Here is a 20,313-nt window from a genome sequence, read left to right as displayed (position 1 = left end):
AGCCGACTGCAGAGCCGCATCCTCCGCGTTGTTCCTGGCCACGCACCACACCTCCCGCGACAGTGTGTTGCCGCCAACAAAGTCATATAGAAGGAGAAGAAGAAAGAAGAGACACGGAGGAAAATGTTTTGTCTTGCGTATATTATCGTCGCGATGAATAGTGAATTCAATTCAACTGAATCAATGAGTGATACCTTGTCGAATTTGATGTCATAAAATCAAACATCAACCATTGCAACTTGCATTTGCAAAAAAAAAAAAAATCTGCAACTTCTGGACTTTTGTTGGATTTAAGTTCAACTGATATCCACTTCCGTCAACGAATGTGGGATATCCGTTGAAGGCCAAAAGGATATCCCACATTCGTTTTGGCCTCCTTTTGGCCTTTCGGATATGTATTATTTTTCCTTTTCTATTTTATTTATTTTGAATTTATAGTTTGAATATATATATATATATATATATATATATATATATATATATATATATATATATATTTGGATAATCATTGAAGGTAAGGGGAGTAACTAGTTTTGTTGTTGTGCATAGTGGAGTGATAGATATATGTTTGTGTGCACTATCTTAGTGTTGATGTCGTGTGATATATGATACAACATGGTTTAGGGTTGTGGGATATGGGAGGTGTAGTATAAGAGAGTATTTATAGAATAAAATGAAGGCACAAGAGGATGAAGATCCTGCGAGCGTGAAATAAATTGGTAGAGAAGAGGAGAACGTGAATTTGTATTGAGAAGGGGTCTTGAGTATTGAAGGAAGCGAGAGAAGTTAAGGGAGGAATGTTTATCTATGAGTGGTGAGTGGGCATGGTGTGGTGGTGGAGGGAGCATGGTGCGGTAGTGAGTGATTTATGAGTTAGGGTTTTCATATTAATTAAAAAAGTCCTAAATGGTAAAAGTAAAAAAAGTTTTAACCTAAGGGTAGAATTGGAATTAAAACAATTTGGAGTGGTGGAGGAAGCATGGTGTGGTGGTGGAAGGAGCAACACTCCCAAGTGTTTAGCATAATTAACCCAGGTGCAGCCCAACTAAGGCCCAATCTACAATAAAAAAAAATTAGTCCAAAATTGAAGAAAGAAAAGGAAATAAAAAGAGAAAATTTTTATCAAAAGATTTTCTAAAAATTAATTTTCTAATTATTAACAAAAACTAAAAATTTCACCTAAAAACCTATTTTTGACTAAAATTCTACAACTCCAAAGATTTAATAGAAAAACCTAAAACTAATAATTCTATACAATTAAGAATAAAGATGAACTAATATTGATTTTTAAAGACAACAAAAATATGAAAATTTAGAGAGTTATGAGGCTGTTATCGGACCACCCATTAATGTCTAGCCTCACGCTTGAGATGTATATACCTCGGCATGAGAGGGGTGTGTTTGAAGTCTCACATAGATTAGATATAAGGCCAATTTAGAGTATATAAGTGGGTGCAAACCTCACATTACAAGCTAGTTCTCTAGGGTTGAGTTAGACTTAAAGTTCACTTCTTAACAATATACAACAATTACTGGTTACTCACCCATATTTATTGTCAACGTTGTTATATTTACTTATTCCCATACCCTTAAGTCATTTTCATGAAGCATTCTACGTTGTTTTTGTCTTCTTAGGTGTTATTCTTTTTTTCTTTTCAACAAGTTCTTTTCAACAAGTTCTTCATCCTCACGAATGTTGTATTTCATCTTCGTTTTGGTTGAAGCTTGGAAGTATGTATTTGCTTCTTCATTTACACTATCTCCTTGAGTTTTTCGGTGAGAATTTTTCGTAATTATTTACTATTTTTAAAATCCAATTTGGAGAATGGAAAATCCAATTTTGAGTAAATACTAGATTTCGAAATCCAATGTATGAGTGTCTCAGATTTCAAAATTTGGAATAGGAGTGTCCCAAATTTTGAACATTCTATATTTTGAAATCTAGTTTAAGAGTGTACCAAATTTCAAAATTTGGTTTAGGATTGTACCAATATTTGAAATTTGGTTTAGGATTGTACCAAATTTTGAAATTTGGTTTAGAAGTGTTTAGGATTTCGAACATACCGAATTTCGAAATCTAGATTATGAGTGTATTGGATTTTGAAATCCAATTTAGGAGGTGTCCCAGATTTTTAACATACCCTATTTTGAAATCTGGTTTAGGAGTGCACTAAATTTTGAAATCTGGTATACAAGTGTACTGAATTTGGAAATTCGATTTAGATACCTCCTAAGTTTTGAATTTAGGTTCACTATTCTCTCAAATTTCGAAATTCAGTTTTATTATCTTTCGACTATCAAAATCCAGTGAAGGATTCTTCCTAGTATCAAATTTTGGTTAATTAATTTTTTTTCTATTTTTTTATTTTTTATTTTACTTATTTGGCCTATTTTGTTTTATGAATTTATTGTTGGTCTTTATTTTGGTTATTATTATTGAACAAGTGGTTTATTGTATGCTCATGTCATGTTGTACATGGTTACAATGTTGGTATTTAAGATGAAATACCATCCTTTAAACTTTATGAAATCACAAGTAAATGGGAGCTTGATTCCGAATTTCTCTTCTTTTATCAATGAAATGTGCATGAGAGATTATACTAATAACTTCACAATTGATGAGATTTTCCTTATACGTGATGACTTAATTCAGTGGGTTAGGGAGATTTCTTTTCATCTTGATTTCATTGTTTTGATTCCAAGATTTGATAAAGTTAATGGTCAACATGAAATAAAGACATATGTATTGCTAGGATGTGAAATGGATGGAAAGTACAAGAAATATAAACCTGATGTTCAACCTAGTATGTCCGACACAAGAAAATATGATTCTTCTTTTAAATTAAGAGGAAAACCAATTAGTAATGGAGAAGAGTGGATCTTGAAGGTAATGTGTGAATATCATAACTGTTGTTTGTCAAAGACTTTAGTTGGTCACCCTTATGTTGGTTGGTTAAAACCTAGTGAACATTCATTTTTTGTTAATATAACTAAGAGTCAAGTTAAGCTTGCAAACATTCTCCTTACTCTCAAATAAAATAATGAGCATAATGTGAAAACAATCAAACAATTATACAATGTAAAATATACACTTACAAACGATCATTAAGAGGTTCTAAACTAAATTACAACAACTAATGATATTGTTAGAACGTGCTAAATACATCCATTAGAGTAAGTGTGTCGACGAATCTAAGGTGGTAAGTGAAATCTTTTGGACACATCCTGATGCAGTAAAATTATTGAGTGCATTTAACATTGTTTTCTTTATGGATGACACCTAAAACAATCAACAAATATAGGTATCCATTACTTGAGATCAATGGTATGACATCAACAATATTGACTTTCTCAATTGCCTTTGTATTTTATCAAGTGAACAAAAAATAATTTTACTTCGGCTCTTGAAAGGCTAAGAGAATTATTTCTAACATCTGAGAATGGTTCTAAAGTCATTGTTAGTCACATAGACCCACCTTTAATGAATGCCATTAATTGAGTTGCAAATAGAGTTTTGCATTGAAAAGGAAATTGATCTAGTGGTGAATTATTTCAAAGAAGTGAATATTGCATGAAAGGTGACAATCAAACACATGTTACTCGAAATTATTTTTCTTGTTATGACTATAATGATCACTCCATTTCATAAAGTTACAATGAAGGGTGAACAAAAGACTAAATTTGATCGATCTGAAAGGTCTACAAAGCATGAACCTTCATATTTTTGTTTGATTACATTCCAAGAAAACTTCTGATATTTTGAAAAGCTTTTGAAAGAACAAATTTTTAAAGGGGAAACCAATTCACCCCCTCCCCTTCTTGGTTGAGATAATTGGCCTAACGTTTTCTACATAAGTAAACAAAGTTCAATACAATATTAAATAAACACAATGTTATCCATATGTAGATGAACATTTGCCTCGTACGTTGTGACCTCATTTACTATTGAGGGCATGATCTTTGGATGCCTCACGAGTTATCCGTAATTTGTTAGTTCGATACCATGGTACAATGTCCTCACTCACATCAAAAAACTCAATCATCCTTTTAAGATGGTCATAATACGTCTGATAGTGCCTTAAAATGGTGACAAAGGAAAATTAAATAACATTGCTTCATTACATAAATGCATAAACACTGTTTAGTTACATATTGATAACCCAAATCTTGACTCCAATCTCTTGACCGTTGGAATGTCATCTAAGGGATGTCGGTGAAGTCAGGTATTAGACTCGGTTGATCATCTTCAATATCATGAATAACATAAGGATGATATACCTTTATGAACCACTTGAGGTATCCCTGAACACATGCAGATGGAGATGACATTAAAGTGATGTTTCCTAACACGTGCTTCGTGAAATGTAACCAACAATCATAAATGTTGGCAAGTCAACCTTTAGAACAACATGTGGAGACTGCGGGATAGATTGCTCAAACCCATATTGCCTTACCACACGTTCAGGAAGATGATAGTGAGCATTCCACACACCCTCATGAAGTTAGACAATAGAGTGATTGTCATAAGAGGACGAGTAACTTGACGTGGTCCATACATCATGTGTCAATGCATCTAATTTTGCCTTAACCTATGTAAGCTACAAACATGTCTCCTTGTCACAAAACATGTCATTCGAGGACTCTCCTCATCATAATTATATATTTCTTCTTTCCCATCCATAGGAAGTGCTTATATATCTAACTCTATAGAAAAGTGCAAATGTATTTCAATAATGAAACAATAAAAGAAATCAAAGTGCAAGATATATGTGTACATGTAAAAGAGTTAGATATTCAACTAATTGATTTGTCTCTACAAAGTTAACATCTCCAAGTTGCTCGTAAAGGTGTGCAAGTGCAACAACTCCCCATTCATATCTTTCACATGACGTAGATCTCTAAAGACAATTAAGTAGGACACACAAACGAATGTGGCGCTCTTATTCACGAAAATTCTGCATGCAACAAGATGCAACAAATAAGCCTGTACAACATATTCTCACTCTTGATTCACAAAGCAGTCATTACATATGTCTCTCAACCAACTCAGTTTTACATGAAAACCACGAGATTACCTAAGCTCAAATGTAGCCTTATTTAGTTCACTCTTAAACTAAATTTCAAAATTTGGTAACACTTAAATCCATTTTCAAAATTTGGTGCTTTTCAAAATCAGATTTCGAAATCTAGTACTCTCCTAAACCTAGTTTTGAAATATGATATTTATCCTCAAAATTCAGTGATTTTCTTTATAGATCTCACCTTTTACAAAATTATAAATTTGTTTCACCTATTAACTAAAATTAACTGTCTAAACCCTCATATGTCAAATGTCATACCCAAAATTATTCCAAAACTAANAANNAANANAAAANNAAAAAAAAAAAAAAAAAAAAAAAAACTCGAAACTTACCTTTAAGGGAATGTTATGAGAAGAAAAGGTGTGTGAAGGAGATGCAGGAAGGAAGGATTGTGCTTGTGGTGTGTAGGAATTCCAAAGAAAAAGGTTGTAAGGTGGGGAAAGACTGTGAGAGGTGAGTGTGCAATGCTAGAATAAATGTGATGGGTGAGGGTTGCTGAGTGAACAAATAAAAAGAGATAGGGTGATTATGTTTTTACTAGTCAAAGTCAAAGGAAGTCATTTACGATATTTAGAAAATTTTGGGGATATAGAAAGAAAACATGAGGTGCATAAAGAAGCCCTAAACTAAAAAGAGTCTAAATTGGCCTTCTCCAGGCAAGAATTTATTGACTACTATTTCTACACCCTCTTAAATTATAAAATCCCAAATTTATCCATAAGTAAAAAGTATAAATCCTAACCTTACTTTTCCCTTTCCTATCATTCTCTTTGTGTCGCACCTCTTCCACTCATTCGTGGTGTCTGCAACTTCAATCCCTTTCCATTGCATCGGTTTTTTGCACCTCCCTCCTTTATCTTATTTCCTTCTTTGTTAGATTTTTCATTTTTCAAGACTAATTAGCTAACTGTTCAATAACCAAAAAGTTATTATTATTATTATTATTATTATTATTATTATTTCTAATAAAATCTGCTCGTGGGACATGTCCACAATAAATAATTCTCAATTATCTTCTTGTTTTTAACCCTAGATGTATTTGATTATCCTACTATAAAGCTGAAAGGTTCTCTCTCTTCGGCGTTCTTCAGTGTTCCAATGATTGAGATATTTATAAAGATACTCCAATACAAGTCAGGTATATGTGTAAAAAAGCAATAAATGTTATGTTGAATGAGTAATTCTTACATCATGAACAATGCTATTTGTAGTACCTTTGTGGGCTTTTATCTGGATACACCTAAATTATGTAGGTCAATGTGGTTAGGATTTTTCTAACTTTGCTTGTTTATCTAATCCTTGACTAACCATATTAATCTTGTTTTGGGATGCCAATAGGACCGAGGTGCATATTATTGTTATGATAGAGATATATGTGTTGAGCTAGTATTGTCTCGGGTTGACAACATCGTTTCAACCTTACACAACACATTAGCCTCCAAGGCGTGAGATATCTTGGATTTGAGAGTATGTTACTTTGGAAAGAAAATGTCCTTCCTTTAATTATCCAACCATTATAGACATACATATGATTTAAAAAGGTAAATGGAAAGCCATAGTTCAAATTTGTTTGAAACTTGGGCTTTCAATCCACTTAAAATTCTTAAATGGCTTGCTTTCATCTTCCATACTCGTATAAGTTATTAGTCTATCCAAATTTAATATTCTTTGCTATGGTTAAAATATTGGAATGTCTTATATTATATGTAGGGATGGCAACGGGTCGGATCAGGTACGGATAGTGTCTACCCGTAACCCGACCCGACAAAAAAAAAATGCACCCGCTACCCGCACGGATACCCGCTTAAAAAGTATCCGCAAATATTTTAAAACCCGCGGATATTCACGGATACCCGTAAATATTTAAAAAAATATATTTTTATAAATTATTAAAATAAAATTTAAATAGATTTAAAAAAATATAAAATATAATATACATTAAATTACATATAAATTAAAATTTAATTTTTGTTTCGATTGACTTGGACCGAGGGTCAATCGTCCTTCTTTGTTTTGTTCTCTTTTGATCTTCAATCCTTCCTGAGAATGTGATAATGACTTTGGCAAGTGCACCAAATCGTTCAAGTAATAAAACTAGTAAGACCATGTATCGTTTTCCCAAGAGACTCGTAATACTAGAAAATTGTGCGATTAACAACTCATCTAGACTCAAGAACATAACATTCATTTAAGAATATGTGCAAAAGGATAAATTCACAAGTAATTACAAGGTTGGACTTTGGTATTGAAGGCACTTAGAAATGGAAAGACTAGAAATGGAATGAAATGTCAATGTTAAGATTAGATTTCACCAATTCACTTTTGTGTAAAACCACTTTTATCTCCTATCCATCAATTTACTAAAGTCAATATACTAAAACACTCTAACCCTAATCCCTTAGGTGAAAGAGTCTAGGTTTTCCTTATCCAACTCCAATCCCTTGGAAAATCTAACAAGCAAACCCGCATTAAGAACTAGGATCTAAGACAACATGTGAATCATATCCCATCCTTGGCTCAATGAACCACAAGGACCCTTGTTTCAGTTCAAGATTTCATATCCCATCCCTGGCTCAATGAAACCTCAAAATCAAGTCATGAACGTTTCCATTACATGCAAGCTTTAAGATCGGAAACAAGAATACTAGTAATTGATAGAAAAGGCATATATATAATCAAATCATTCAACAAATACACAAGAGTTCATAAGCTACATCTAACCCTAACAAGATGGATTTGGTTCTCCACTTCCATGGAGAACCCTAGAGCTTACAAACATGAAAGATGGAAGAAGAAGGAGACCCAAAGGAAGAGGAGGAGATGTTCCCACAAGCTCCTCGCACCCTCCATGAGTTCCAGCCGTGAAATCGCACCTCCAAAGAACCAAAGACCCATTTTCGATCTGCCTCATGAGTATATATACTGCCCGAATTCTCGCTTAGTTAAACTATTCTCGCTTAAGCGAGAAGAGATTTCTTGGAGAAGATAGTCATTCTCACGTAAGCTAAAATATTCTCGCTTAAGCGAAAATGACTTTTACATCAATGGCTTCCTGGATCACTGAAGCTCTTCAATGTAATGGAGGATCTTCCTAACATCAAAATAGATAAAAAACAAGGGATTAAAGTATTATTTACATAATGTAGCTCAAAATATAGATAAATACTAACATTAGATAAAAGAGAGGATTTAAGCAAGTTTCAAGCTAGAAATGAGTTGATTTTGCTATTAAAATGATGCTTAGATAAGGGTAAGAATTAGCATTATTAGAATGCCATCCACTCTGATGGGTTGTTAACGTCCAGAAGACACTCAGACGTTCAACATATAAAAAAGTCTAAATTTTATTAGGATAAAAGAGGAAGACTGTACCTAAACATCAATTGTATATTTATAGAGCCTGTGGCAGACAAGTCCATTGATTAACCATTAGTGCAGTATATTTTTATGCAATCAAACCCAATAATCAATAATTAATACCGTATATTTTGTAGAGAGTAAGACAATCTGATCTATTAATTAATGCAATGTATTTTTAGGCAATCAAACCCAATAATCAATAATTAATACCATATATTTGGTAAAGAGTAAGGCAATATGACCTATTAATACCGGTTAATTGTCCATAAATGACAATTAATTTCGATCGATATACTTCTTATAGTACAATTTTAATTAAATTTAACCTTGTAAAATATAAATTAATGTTAATTTTAATTAAAATTTAACTTAATAAAATAAAAATTAAATTTTTCTTTTTATTTTTTGCTGGTAGCGGATATCCACGAGTACGGATAGTATAATACTCGCACCCAACCCCTTTATAAGCGGGTATTAAAATACCCGTTATCTACAGGTTTTGGGTAGTAAATATCTACGGATTTTTTTGTCATCCCTAATTACATGACTGTTAAAATTATAGTACAACATTGACAATCAAAATCGGCTTTTTTACCATTTTAGTGTAATTTCATTGTAAAATTATAATAATGGTGCAAGTTTTAAAAATTTATTAGCCTTGGCAAGTCTGCTAACTTGGCATGACTTCAAATGAAAAATTTGTGTCATGCTAAGGTGGCTTCATTATAAGACTGTTAAAACTATATATAGATGGATTGAAAAGTCATATCTAGTCATGACAATTTAAGTGGAAAAGTTCAAGTGGTCAAAACTTAAGACAACTTCAGTTATCTAGTGAAATGAACTAAAGTTGTACCATATTATGATGAATTTATTTATGTAATGATTTCATTTCATTACAGGACTGAAGTCATCACATCATGACAAAACTTCAGTTCATTTCATATTAAAGTCGTCATAATATGACATGACTTCACTTTATTTCGTTATAAAGAAAAGTCGTGCCAACATAACATAAGCTTAGTTCATTTGTAGTGAAGTCACTTTGGCACGACACAAGTTCTTCATTTTGAAGTCATGATAACTTGGCACAACTTGTCCAATCACGAAATTTTTTTAAAACTTGCACCATTCTTATAATTGCATATAAAAATACACCAAAATGATAAAAAAAACATAAAAAATCTAACAAATAATGAGATCAAAGTTTTTCAGGACTTTTCTTGCACCAACATATTAAATATATGCATAAAAATAGAAATGCAAAGATTATTGTTAAAACAAAGAATAATTTAATTACAACATAAGACTTAGGTTAAAAACATAAATGTAGGATATACAAAAGTGAGATAATTTATGAATTTATTTCTATTGAATTAACTTAGATTAAATTAAATATTAACCATAAATTTAGCTAAAATTTTACTAAAAATGGTTGATAAAACAAGAATTAACAAAAATATGTTAGTAGCATACATTATTAGGATTATGATAATCCTAGTTAAATAATCAATTAAAATTTAAAATTGTTGTACCATGTTCCGAAAGAATTTGTATTATTATTGTTTTAATTTATTGAAAGAAGAGTATAACTTTATACATATTTATTGACCATTCCTTTCTAGATAAGTTGACCAATTTAAACAAATTCAAACGTTCAAGTAGGTTTAATCCTAAAATCCTTCTTCTAAAAATAATCCATGTCGTCACATTTGTTCAAAGTTGTTCACAACTTTTCTTGCAACAACATATTAAATATATAAAAAAAAATAAAAGTGGAAAGATTATTGTGGATAAACAATTATTTAATTACTAAATTAGATGAAATTACATATTAACAATGAATTTAGCTAAAATTTTAATAAAAGCTGTTGATAAAACTACAATTGATAAAATACATTAATGACATACATTATTAGTATTATGATAATCCTAGTTAAACAATCAATTAAAATTAAAAATTGTCCTAATATATCTTGAAAGAATTTGTATTATTATTATTATTATTATTATTATTATTATATAATTTATTGAAGGAGGACTTTAACCTTATACATATTGTATTGAATTAAATTTATATTGAATTAAATAGGATGAAATTAAATATTAAGAATGAATATACCTAAAATTTCAATTAAAATGGTTGATAAAATTTTAATAGATTAGAAATTTATTTATATTGAATTAAATAAGAAGAAATTAAATATTAACAATGAATTTAGCTAAAATTTTAATAAAAATGGTTGATAAAACTAGAATTAATAAAATACATTAGTAACATACATTATTATGATTATGATAATCCTAGTTAAATAACCAATTAAAATTAAAAATTGTTGTCTTAAAAGAATTTGAATTATTATTGGTTTAATTTATTGAAAAAAGACTTTAACTTTATTCATATTTAATTTTTGTTTTCTAGATAAGTTGACAAATTCACACCCTCAAGTAGATTTGATCCTAAAATCCTTGTTCCAAAAATACTTTTTGTCGTTATATTTGTTCAAAGTTATTGAGTTTTACTTCTTAATTTAATAAATTATTTACTATTTTCCAAGTTGAAATAAATGGAGTAAAACGTGAGTAGAAAAGTAGGTTATCCTCATGTTTAAAGAATTACTCTTTGTTTTAATCTGTTGAAAGAAGACTTTAACCTTATACATATTTAACTATTGTTTTCTAAATAAGTTGACAAATTTAGACAAATTCAAAGGTTCAAATAGGTTTGATTCGAAAATCTCTCATCCAAAAATATTCTTTGTTCGTTACATTTGTTCAAAGTTGTTGAGTTTTACTTCTTAATTAACACAAATTATTTATTAATTTACAGTTGAAATAAATAGAGTAAAAACTAGGTAGAAAAGTAGGTTATCCACATATTTAAAGAACTAGTCTTTATTTTAATTTATTGAAAGAAAACTTTAACCTTATACATATTTATATTCAATTAAATTTATATTAAATTAAATTAGATGAAATTAAATATTAACAATGAATTTTGCTAAAATTTTAATAAAATTGGTTAATAAAATTTTAATACATTATAAATTTAGTTATATTGAATTAAATTAGATGAAATTAAATATTACCAATAAATTTAACTAAAATTTTAATAAAAATGGTTGATAAAAGCAGAATTAATAAAATACATTAGTAAAACACATTATTATATTATGATAATCCTAGTTAAATAACCAATTAAAATTAAAAATTATCGTAACCTGACTTGAAAGAATGTTTATTATTGTTGTTTTAATTTATTAAAGTTTTTGTTTCAAGAATTACTTTTTGTTATAATTTATTGTAAAACAATTATCTTCTAAATAAGTTGACAAATTGAGACGTTCAAGTAAGTTTGATCCTAAAATCTTTATTCTAAAAATACTTTTTGTCTTTGTATTTGTTCTGTTGAGTTTTACTTCTTAATTAACACAAACTATTTACTATTTTACAAGTCGAAATAAATTGAGTAAAAAGTGAGTAAAAATGGAGGTTATCAACATGTTTAAAGAATTACTTTTTGTTTTAATTTAGTAAAAGAAGACTCTAACCTTATACATATTTATATTGGATTAAATTTATATTGAATTGAATTAGATTAAATTAAATATTAACAATGAATTTAGCTAAACTCTTTAAAAAAATGCTTGATAAAATTTTAATTCATTAGAAATTTATTTATATTGAATTAAATTAGATGAAATTAAATATTAACCATGAATTTAGCTATAATTTTAGTAAAAATTGTTGATAAAATTTTAATACTTTAGAAATTTATTTATATTGAATTAAATTATATGAAATTAAATATTAACAATGAATTTAGCTCTAATTTTAATAAAAATAGTGGATAAAATTATAATTAAAAAAATGCATTAGTGTACATTATTAGGACTATGTTAATCCTAGTTAAATAACCAATTAAAATTAAGAATGGTTGTATCTTAAAAAAATTTATATTATTATTGTTTTAATGTATTTAAAGAAGACTTTAATCTTATATATATATTTGACTATTTTTTTTTAGATAAGTTGACAAATTCAGAGTAAGTTGGATCCTAAAATTCCTCCTCCAAAAATATTCTTTGTGGTTGAATTTTTTCAAAGTTATTCAATTTTACTTTTTAATTAACACAAGTTATTAAATTATTTTACAAATTAAAATAAATTGAGTGAAAAGTGAGTAGGAAAATTAGGTTATCCGCATGTTTAAAGAAACATAAACCATTTTCCTTTTAATTAAATTTCCACATCAAACATTTAGAACAAGGTACAAACACAGTACAGTCTTTGTTGTTTCTCGATAGGAACAAGGCCTCCTTAACAAGTTGCCCCTACCTCGCCTCCTCAGAATATCCGTCAAACATAGCGGCGATTTTTCCAACTTCCATTTTCCCTTCACCTTCTTCTTATACGTCTAACATTCCCTCCTTTCTCCCCCAAACAATTTTTCGCTTCTTCTAACTATGGCTCAGGTTGCGGTCTCACGTTCCATTCAAGGCTCCCTTTTATGCCCCTCTTCTGGATCTGCACGTGACAGGTCTCAAAACCTGTTAAAGCCTCCATCTTTTGCTTCCACGGTGTTACCTTCCCATGGGAAAAGTAGCAAACGCTCCCAACTCGCCCCCAGAAGCTTTCAGATCAGTGCAAGGAAATCTGCCCCTTCTGAAGTCATCCCTGTGTCACCCGAAGATGACCCAAAGGTTCCTGCTTTTGTTTTTCTATTTTTTCATTGGATGGGTTTCCGGGGGTAATTGTTCTTACCCATTTTGTGTTGTGGTGATTAGATTGAGCAGCATTTGCAACATTTACGTGGGGTGCAGCCATTGGGGGAGAATTCGGCTGGGATGTGGTCGAAGCCCACGTTTAGGCGCAAGACAAAGATCGTGTGTACCATTGGACCTTCTACCAATACCAAGGAAATGATTTGGAAGCTGGCTGAAGCTGGGATGAACGTGGCTCGATTGAATATGTCTCATGGGGATCATGCTTCTCATCAGAAAGTCATTGACTTGGTTAAGGAATATAATGCTCAAAGCAAGGACAATGTGATTGCAATCATGCTTGACACTAAGGTTGGTTAGTTCTATACTCAAACATCTTGTTTTGGCTTTTGTGTTTTTGGACAGGGATTTGTTGTTCTTGTATATTTGCTCCGTGACAATTTTGTATTGGACATGGTAATTAAAAGTTTGCTTTTGTCTACTTTGATTCAAGGTTTTGTATTGCGCTTGTGGTTGCGATTTTCTCTGATCCTTGATATTGTGGGAAATTTTAGACAAATGCAACCACTAACTGTTTTTAATATAGTTTGGTCAATAACTTTGGGATTGTTATACTGCAACCAAGATGACGCAGATCTTGGAGGGTGCTGCAATGACTTAGCCTTTTGTTGTGACACTTTCCATTCTGATTATGACTGCTGATAATTATTTTACTTTAGTTTCTGCTCTGGGAATCATAATTAAATGGCTAAGAGATAGTGGTTTGACTTATTATGCTACACATATAGTAGCTATAGTTTAATATGGAAGCATGTGCCATTGATCTCTGTCATGTAAATCTTATTTAACGTTGTTATAGAGCCAGTTATTCATAATTTGGTGGGTGTAATTACACTCTTTCTTTAACCATTGAGAATGCGATGTATTTGTAGTTAGGTCTTATAGCATAGATATGAATACTGGATAGTGGTGTGCATAGTCAATCTCTGATAAAAATATTGATAAAAATATGAGTGATATACTGTTATTTAGTGCTCCAAGTAACAGCATACAGTGCACATTGCCTCTGAAAGTTAACCTCTTTACCTATACCACAGCCCCTAAAGCTAATCAGTAGATAGTATTCTACTGTTGAAGGATCAAGAGCAATCCTTAGCTCGTGTTTAGAATTTTGGCACTTGGCTATGCAATTATGTCTAGCTAGCAATTAGGCCAAGTTGACTACTGCTTATTAGACTGTCAGCTTTTTCCTCGATTGATTTATTGTATTCAAGCTATAAATAAGAGCTCAAGCCTGATTTCATAAAATTTGAGAGTAGTTGATTTTCCCTTTTAAATCTCTCAGTAAGTTTTTGATATAAGCTGTTTCACACAACGTCAAGTATGCATCATATGCGCACAATTCCTCCCAAACATCCTACTTTTCAAATCAAGAGTATTTGATTCTGTGTTACTTAATATTTATCATTCTTCATTCTCAGGGTCCTGAAGTTAGGAGTGGGGATTTGCCACAACCTATTATATTGAATCCTGGGCAGGAATTCACTTTTACTATTCAGAGAGGTGTTGGAACTGCAGATTGTGTTAGTGTGAACTACGATGATTTTGTCAATGATGTGGAAGTGGGGGATATGCTTCTTGTTGATGGTATGATGTTTATCTACTGATCAATTAGAGTGTCCAAATTCCTCATACTTTTTGTTTTACTCATGGATTGATAAATTAGCACTCCAACATTATGGTGATATATGCATATAAATTTAAATTTCATTAAAAAGTTTTCTCTGCAATAGGGGACTAATCTCGGTTGTTACAGAGTTAATGCCTTCTCAGAGATTTGCCACTTGAGGCCACCTGGTGGTGAAATTTTGCTATAATTTGTTTTTGAGATACATTGATAATCTTTTTTATCCAAGAGACTTGTTCTGGTTAAGGCCTTAATCATGAAAGCATTTGCTTGTACTCAAGTATTGCATATTGTCATCATGTTTGCAAACAAACAAGTGATAACACTGTTTATGCTGCCTTCCATCTTTCTTGATGGTTTGTGCAGGATAATGGGATGCTGTTTAGCTCCGTTACATAAATTTGAATTGACTTATTAAATGAATTAAACTGTTGAAAGATGCAAGGCTGATGTTATTCCAAAGAAGAATATTATAGGCTAGATAGAATGTACAACATATAAGCAACTTACTTGACACTCACAAGGGTAAAGTTCCCACTATTTGGGATCCAAAAAAGGTTTGGACCCATTATTTAACACTCTTATAGTAGTATACACTTGTCCTTTGCACTTAAAATTGTTGAAATTTTGGTTTAAACATAATGTTCCTTACTTTTTAATGTGTTATGTAGGTGGTATGATGTCTATGGTGGTTAAGTCTAAGACAGAGGATTCTGTGAAATGTGAAGTTGTTGATGGAGGAGAGCTCAAGTCTAGGCGACATTTGAATGTTAGAGGAAAAAGTGCTACACTGCCTTCAATCACTGGTCAGAATTCAGATTATTAATTCCGATCTTGACAATATTCTAGTGTATATCTCTTTGTGCTTCAGTTGGGTGGGAGGGTAGTTACTGGGGATTGATGTTATGGTGGTTTCCTATGGACTTAATATTCACATTCATTTGTTGCAGAGAAGGATTGGGATGATATCAAGTTTGGAGTTGATAACAAAGTTGACTTCTATGCTGTTTCCTTTGTTAAGGATGCTGAAGTGGTTCATGAACTGAAGAATTATTTGAAGAGTATATATCTAAAAGAATTTAAAATATATCCGATTAGTTTGCTGTGTTTTTAGATTATATATATGATGAATTTCTAATTCAATGTTGCAGGAAGTGGTGTTGATATACATGTCATTGTAAAAATTGAAAGTGCAGACTCTATACCAAATTTGCACTCAATTATCACTGCATCTGATGGGGTGCTAACCTATTCCTGACATTATTTCTTTAGGCTTGCGTTTTTTATATTTCATTTATTTTGCTTAGTGGTTCTAACTAATATAATTTCTGTACTGATTGTTGGTGCTTTCTTGCTTTTTTAGGCCATGGTTGCCAGAGGAGATCTTGGTGCTGAGCTCCCTATCGAAGAGGTTCCACTTTTGCAGGTAAACTCCTTTTACCTAATAACCAAGGATCTATAGTAATGCTAGTTTTTTTATCAGTATCATGTATTCCGCTGGACAAATGTCAACTGAGTTGAGTTCATATTAACAATTGTAATGCCTGTTAATGTAGGAAGAGATAATCAACTTGTGTCGTAGCATGGGAAAGGCTGTTATTGTGGCAACAAATATGCTAGAAAGCATGATTGTTCACCCAACTCCAACAAGAGCAGAGGTGTCAGATATAGCAATTGCTGTTAGAGAAGGCTCGGATGGAATAATGTTGTCTGGAGAAACAGCTCATGGAAAGTAAGTAAATAGTTTTCCTGCCCCCCAAGTGTCCAACTGGTCTAGGAAGTTAGGGACTGGTAACATGTGAAACCATTTATCCTTTCGGTTCAAACCACTTTTTTTGTATATCGCCTCTGTTAGTCCCCCAAAGACACCATAATACAAGTATTTTACATACCCGTAGAGGAAGCATATCAGGTCAGATATGAAGAGGAGTCAATGTCAACCATATGTCTCCTCTCACTGCTCCTGCTGTCACTAGATTCTAGAAGTATTAAAAGAAAGCATGGTTGATCATACTTGAGATTAAAACAGATAAATATATTTCTAGTGGGCTTGAAGAACCCCTCTCATGGTTCTCTATTTATATATTTTAAGGTTGATACAATAGGGAGATGAATCATCAAAAGCATTATCCTAGACTGCTTGAACAGAGAACTAGGTACAAAGATTATCTAATACTCAACCCCCTACCTTAGGCGAAATGAGTACATAGATTTACTAATTATTTCAACAATCATAAGTGAATAAAATGCTGTATTTGGTTTGTAGTATCATGTATATGACTTTTTGACAAATATGGGCTTTTTATGGTAATGTTTCTAAGGTTTATAAGAAACAGGGGCATGGTTGATGCCGTGATAGTAATGCAATTATTTTGATTTTATTATTGAGCCAAAAAGAATGATTTAATGTATGATACTGCAGGTTCCCACTAAAAGCCGTGAAAGTAATGCATACAGTAGCATTGAGGACCGAAGCCACTATACCGGGTGGTCAAATGCCACCAAACATTGGTCCAGTGTTCAAGGTTTAAGTCAATCTATGTTGTTGCCATGTTGAATTTCTATTTAATCCATTTCACTTCATTTGATTGTCTTTTATTTCTGGTTCAATGTAGAACCACATGAGTGAGATGTTTGCTTACCATGCAACAATGATGTCTAACACCCTTGGAACCTCAACTGTTGTCTTCACTAGAACGGGTTTCATGGCTATCTTATTGAGTCACTATCGTCCTTCTGGCACCGTATTTGCTTTTACAGATGAGTGAGTTCTTTTTGTCCCCTTTCTCTTATTGATTAAAAGACCTTTTTCTTAAAGAAAATTAAACTGACATGGACGTTTTTTATTATTTTCCCTTATTTGATATCTGTCAAAAATTAACTTGAAGATTTTTCAATTTTTTGGTTGAATGTCTGCAACATACAAAATTTCTTCACTGGTCACTTCATGAAATGTTCTGGTTTTCAGAGTCATAAGATTTGCATAAAATAAATTTGATGAATCACTAGTATTCCACTTTTTGAGAAGCTACTAAAAGTAACAGTTACACGAGTTTGTTTCTTTTGTTTCACTGGCCTACTTATCTCCAAAAATGAGAGTACTTTTTTTTTTGTTTTTTTTTTTTGTTTTTTATCTATTTTTATGCCATGACTGATGACTAATATATTATCAACCTAATCTTGTTGTTCATGCAGGAAGAGGGTGCAGCAGAGGCTTGCTTTGTATCAAGGAGTCTGTCCCGTATACATGGAATTCTGTGACGATTCTGAAGCAACCTTCAAAAGAGCCTTGGACCTTCTGCTGGTAAATATTTGGAGGACATGCACAATAATTTAGTACTCTTGGATTCAAATTACTTGTACCAAGTAACATGGTTAATGTTTGTTTGAACTGATTTGAAAATCCCCATATGGTTTTCCAGCCTCAATACCTTCAGGGTAGTAGCTTTTTACATTCAAGATTTATGCTTTTAGGCTATTCATGCATGGAGTACTTAATCACTATTGTTTGAATCTCATGTCCCTTGTTGTATGCCAATGCTTCACATGGAACAAACCATTGGAAATGTCTGCTATTTCTTTTAACAAATCTTGATTATGACAAACATGTTTTTGTGCTGTGCCACTAAATGAGTGGGATTATGGACAATTGGCTTTCCAATTCCTATGCACTTTCCTATCAAAGTAAAAAGGACCCTTATGAATGTTGTGTCTAACTTTATTGAATCTAATTTTGATGTATGAATCAGTAGCTTACACGTGGCTGTAATATGATATTCATTAACTTATAGAACATACTTTGGAGAGGATTACTGAATCTTGTTTAGGAGATGCTATCTAGTGAAGAGATTCTTCTATTACTTGATCATGTTACATGGTCTTTTGTTTTTTGTTAATGATCACATTGGCATGGTTTGGATGTGCAGAAGCAAGGAATGGTGAAGGAAGGAGAAGAAGTAGCACTTGTACAAAGTGGTAGGCAACCCATATGGAGGTTCCAATCCACGCACAATATCCAGGTTAGGAAAGTGTAATCCAAAGGAATGGAAAGTGACCACAAATAATGTTTCAAGACACGGCAAAGTTTAGCATCATCTTTAGAGCATCATAGTTTGTTTGGTTTCTTTAGGTTTCATATTATTCTCATTAAAATATTATTGCTATTATTTTTTTTTCCTCTGTAATTTGGTTGTCTAAATTTTATTGAAATTTTGGTTAAGAAGTTCAAATCAGAAACATGCTTCCAGTATCAAGGATTGACTTGTTTGTCACGCCATGTTTGGATGAATGACAGTGATTTCAGAAGTTAAATTCTGGAACAGTAGTAACATTTGAATTTTTTAATTTGAACGATTATGAAAATTAATTTTCGCAAAATCAGAGAGTTTTGCTTTAGGTGATTTTATTTACGACTTAGTTTAATTTCTCAGTGTTCAAGATAGAAACAAGTTGTCTCCCAAAGTTGCATTGAAGCAATATCATGATATTATAACTGTTTTTTATCAACAATCTTAAATATAAATTATATTTATGGAAATATTTTTATAAGTATTGATATTTTTCCATCTAAAATGAATAGTACTGTTTATCCTTAATTCGAAAAACTCATCCTAGGATCACAGAACAACTTTGATAAACTTTGGAAACAAGATTATCACGCTGAAAAATTCAATTTTAAAAAAATGTAATATCGGAGCATCTATCAAGATTTTTATCAAACGCTAAATTTACAAGGTTTACAATTCAAAATAAAAATATTTGATTTTATTACAATCCAAGAAAAATTCAATTATTCTCATTTGTATAGCTTAAATTCTATGAATGTCAAATAATTCAGAAAATAGTCTATCTTATATTTTGGCTAATTAATATATACAATTTTATAGAATTTATTGAATCGTAATATGCGGGGTCAACCTGTCGGAGATCTCACAAATTTAGCATCAATAACCTCAAAACTTTGTTCCTTATTATAATTTGGTTTTTGCACACCTAAACCTTTTGTTACATTGAACCAAGCTCCCTTTTCAAAAGTATCCCTAACCGAATAAAAATCACAAATTTCACCCTCCACCTTCAACCTCTTTATTCTGAACCTTCAAATTTTTAAACAATTCTCAAATTACTCTTATTTAAAACTATTTAATATTTTAAAAAATGAAAAAAAAAGGAATAGTCAAAGATTCCTTTGAAAACAACTTTTTCGGTATGTAAGTGCAAAATTCTGGGCACACATCTTTCTCTCGGATCTCATTTTTTTTCTTCATTCTCACTTCACTCTTCCTCTCCTCTTGCATTCTCTATTTCTAGCACACATACAGCTTCTCTCCTCTTGCATTTTCTAGCACACAGAAAGCACATGCACCAAAACATTAGTAAAGCAACATGCAAAAAACGCACATGAAGCAAAACACAAACACATGCATAGTAACCACATGTAACACAACATAAATTTTACAAC

At 31.5% G+C, this 20,313-nt stretch overlaps 1 protein-coding gene across 1 annotated transcript; it reads left to right on the top strand.

The window, feature by feature from the left end:
• The first annotated feature begins 12,702 nt into the window (after positions 1–12,702).
• Positions 12,703–19,196, top strand: LOC106774584 (plastidial pyruvate kinase 2). Its single transcript, XM_014661624.2, has 12 exons — positions 12,703–13,144; positions 13,229–13,516; positions 14,647–14,812; positions 15,524–15,658; positions 15,803–15,913; positions 16,004–16,092; positions 16,216–16,278; positions 16,409–16,584; positions 17,275–17,377; positions 17,468–17,616; positions 18,048–18,156; positions 18,779–19,196. The coding sequence occupies exons 1-12, from the start codon at positions 12,908–12,910 to the stop codon at positions 18,884–18,886; spliced, it is 1,734 nt and encodes a 577-aa protein (XP_014517110.1). The 5' UTR covers positions 12,703–12,907; the 3' UTR covers positions 18,887–19,196.
• The last annotated feature ends 1,117 nt before the right edge of the window (positions 19,197–20,313 follow it).

This window comes from Vigna radiata, chromosome 1, assembly GCF_000741045.1.
Source record: "Vigna radiata var. radiata cultivar VC1973A chromosome 1, Vradiata_ver6, whole genome shotgun sequence".
NCBI lineage: Eukaryota > Viridiplantae > Streptophyta > Magnoliopsida > Fabales > Fabaceae > Vigna > Vigna radiata.
The sequence above is the reverse complement of the archived record's forward strand: the minus strand, read 5'-3'. Positions and strand labels throughout refer to the sequence as shown.

Coding starts and splice junctions, on each gene's coding strand:
- LOC106774584 (XM_014661624.2), top strand. CDS start 12,908: ATGGCTCAGGTTGCGGTCTCACGTTCCATTCAAGGCTCCCTTTTATGC. Junction 13,517..14,646: donor CAATCATGCTTGACACTAAG/GTTGGTTAGTTC, acceptor CTTCATTCTCAG/GGTCCTGAAGTTAGGAGTGG. Junction 15,914..16,003: donor ACTGAAGAATTATTTGAAGA/GTATATATCTAA, acceptor TCAATGTTGCAG/GAAGTGGTGTTGATATACAT.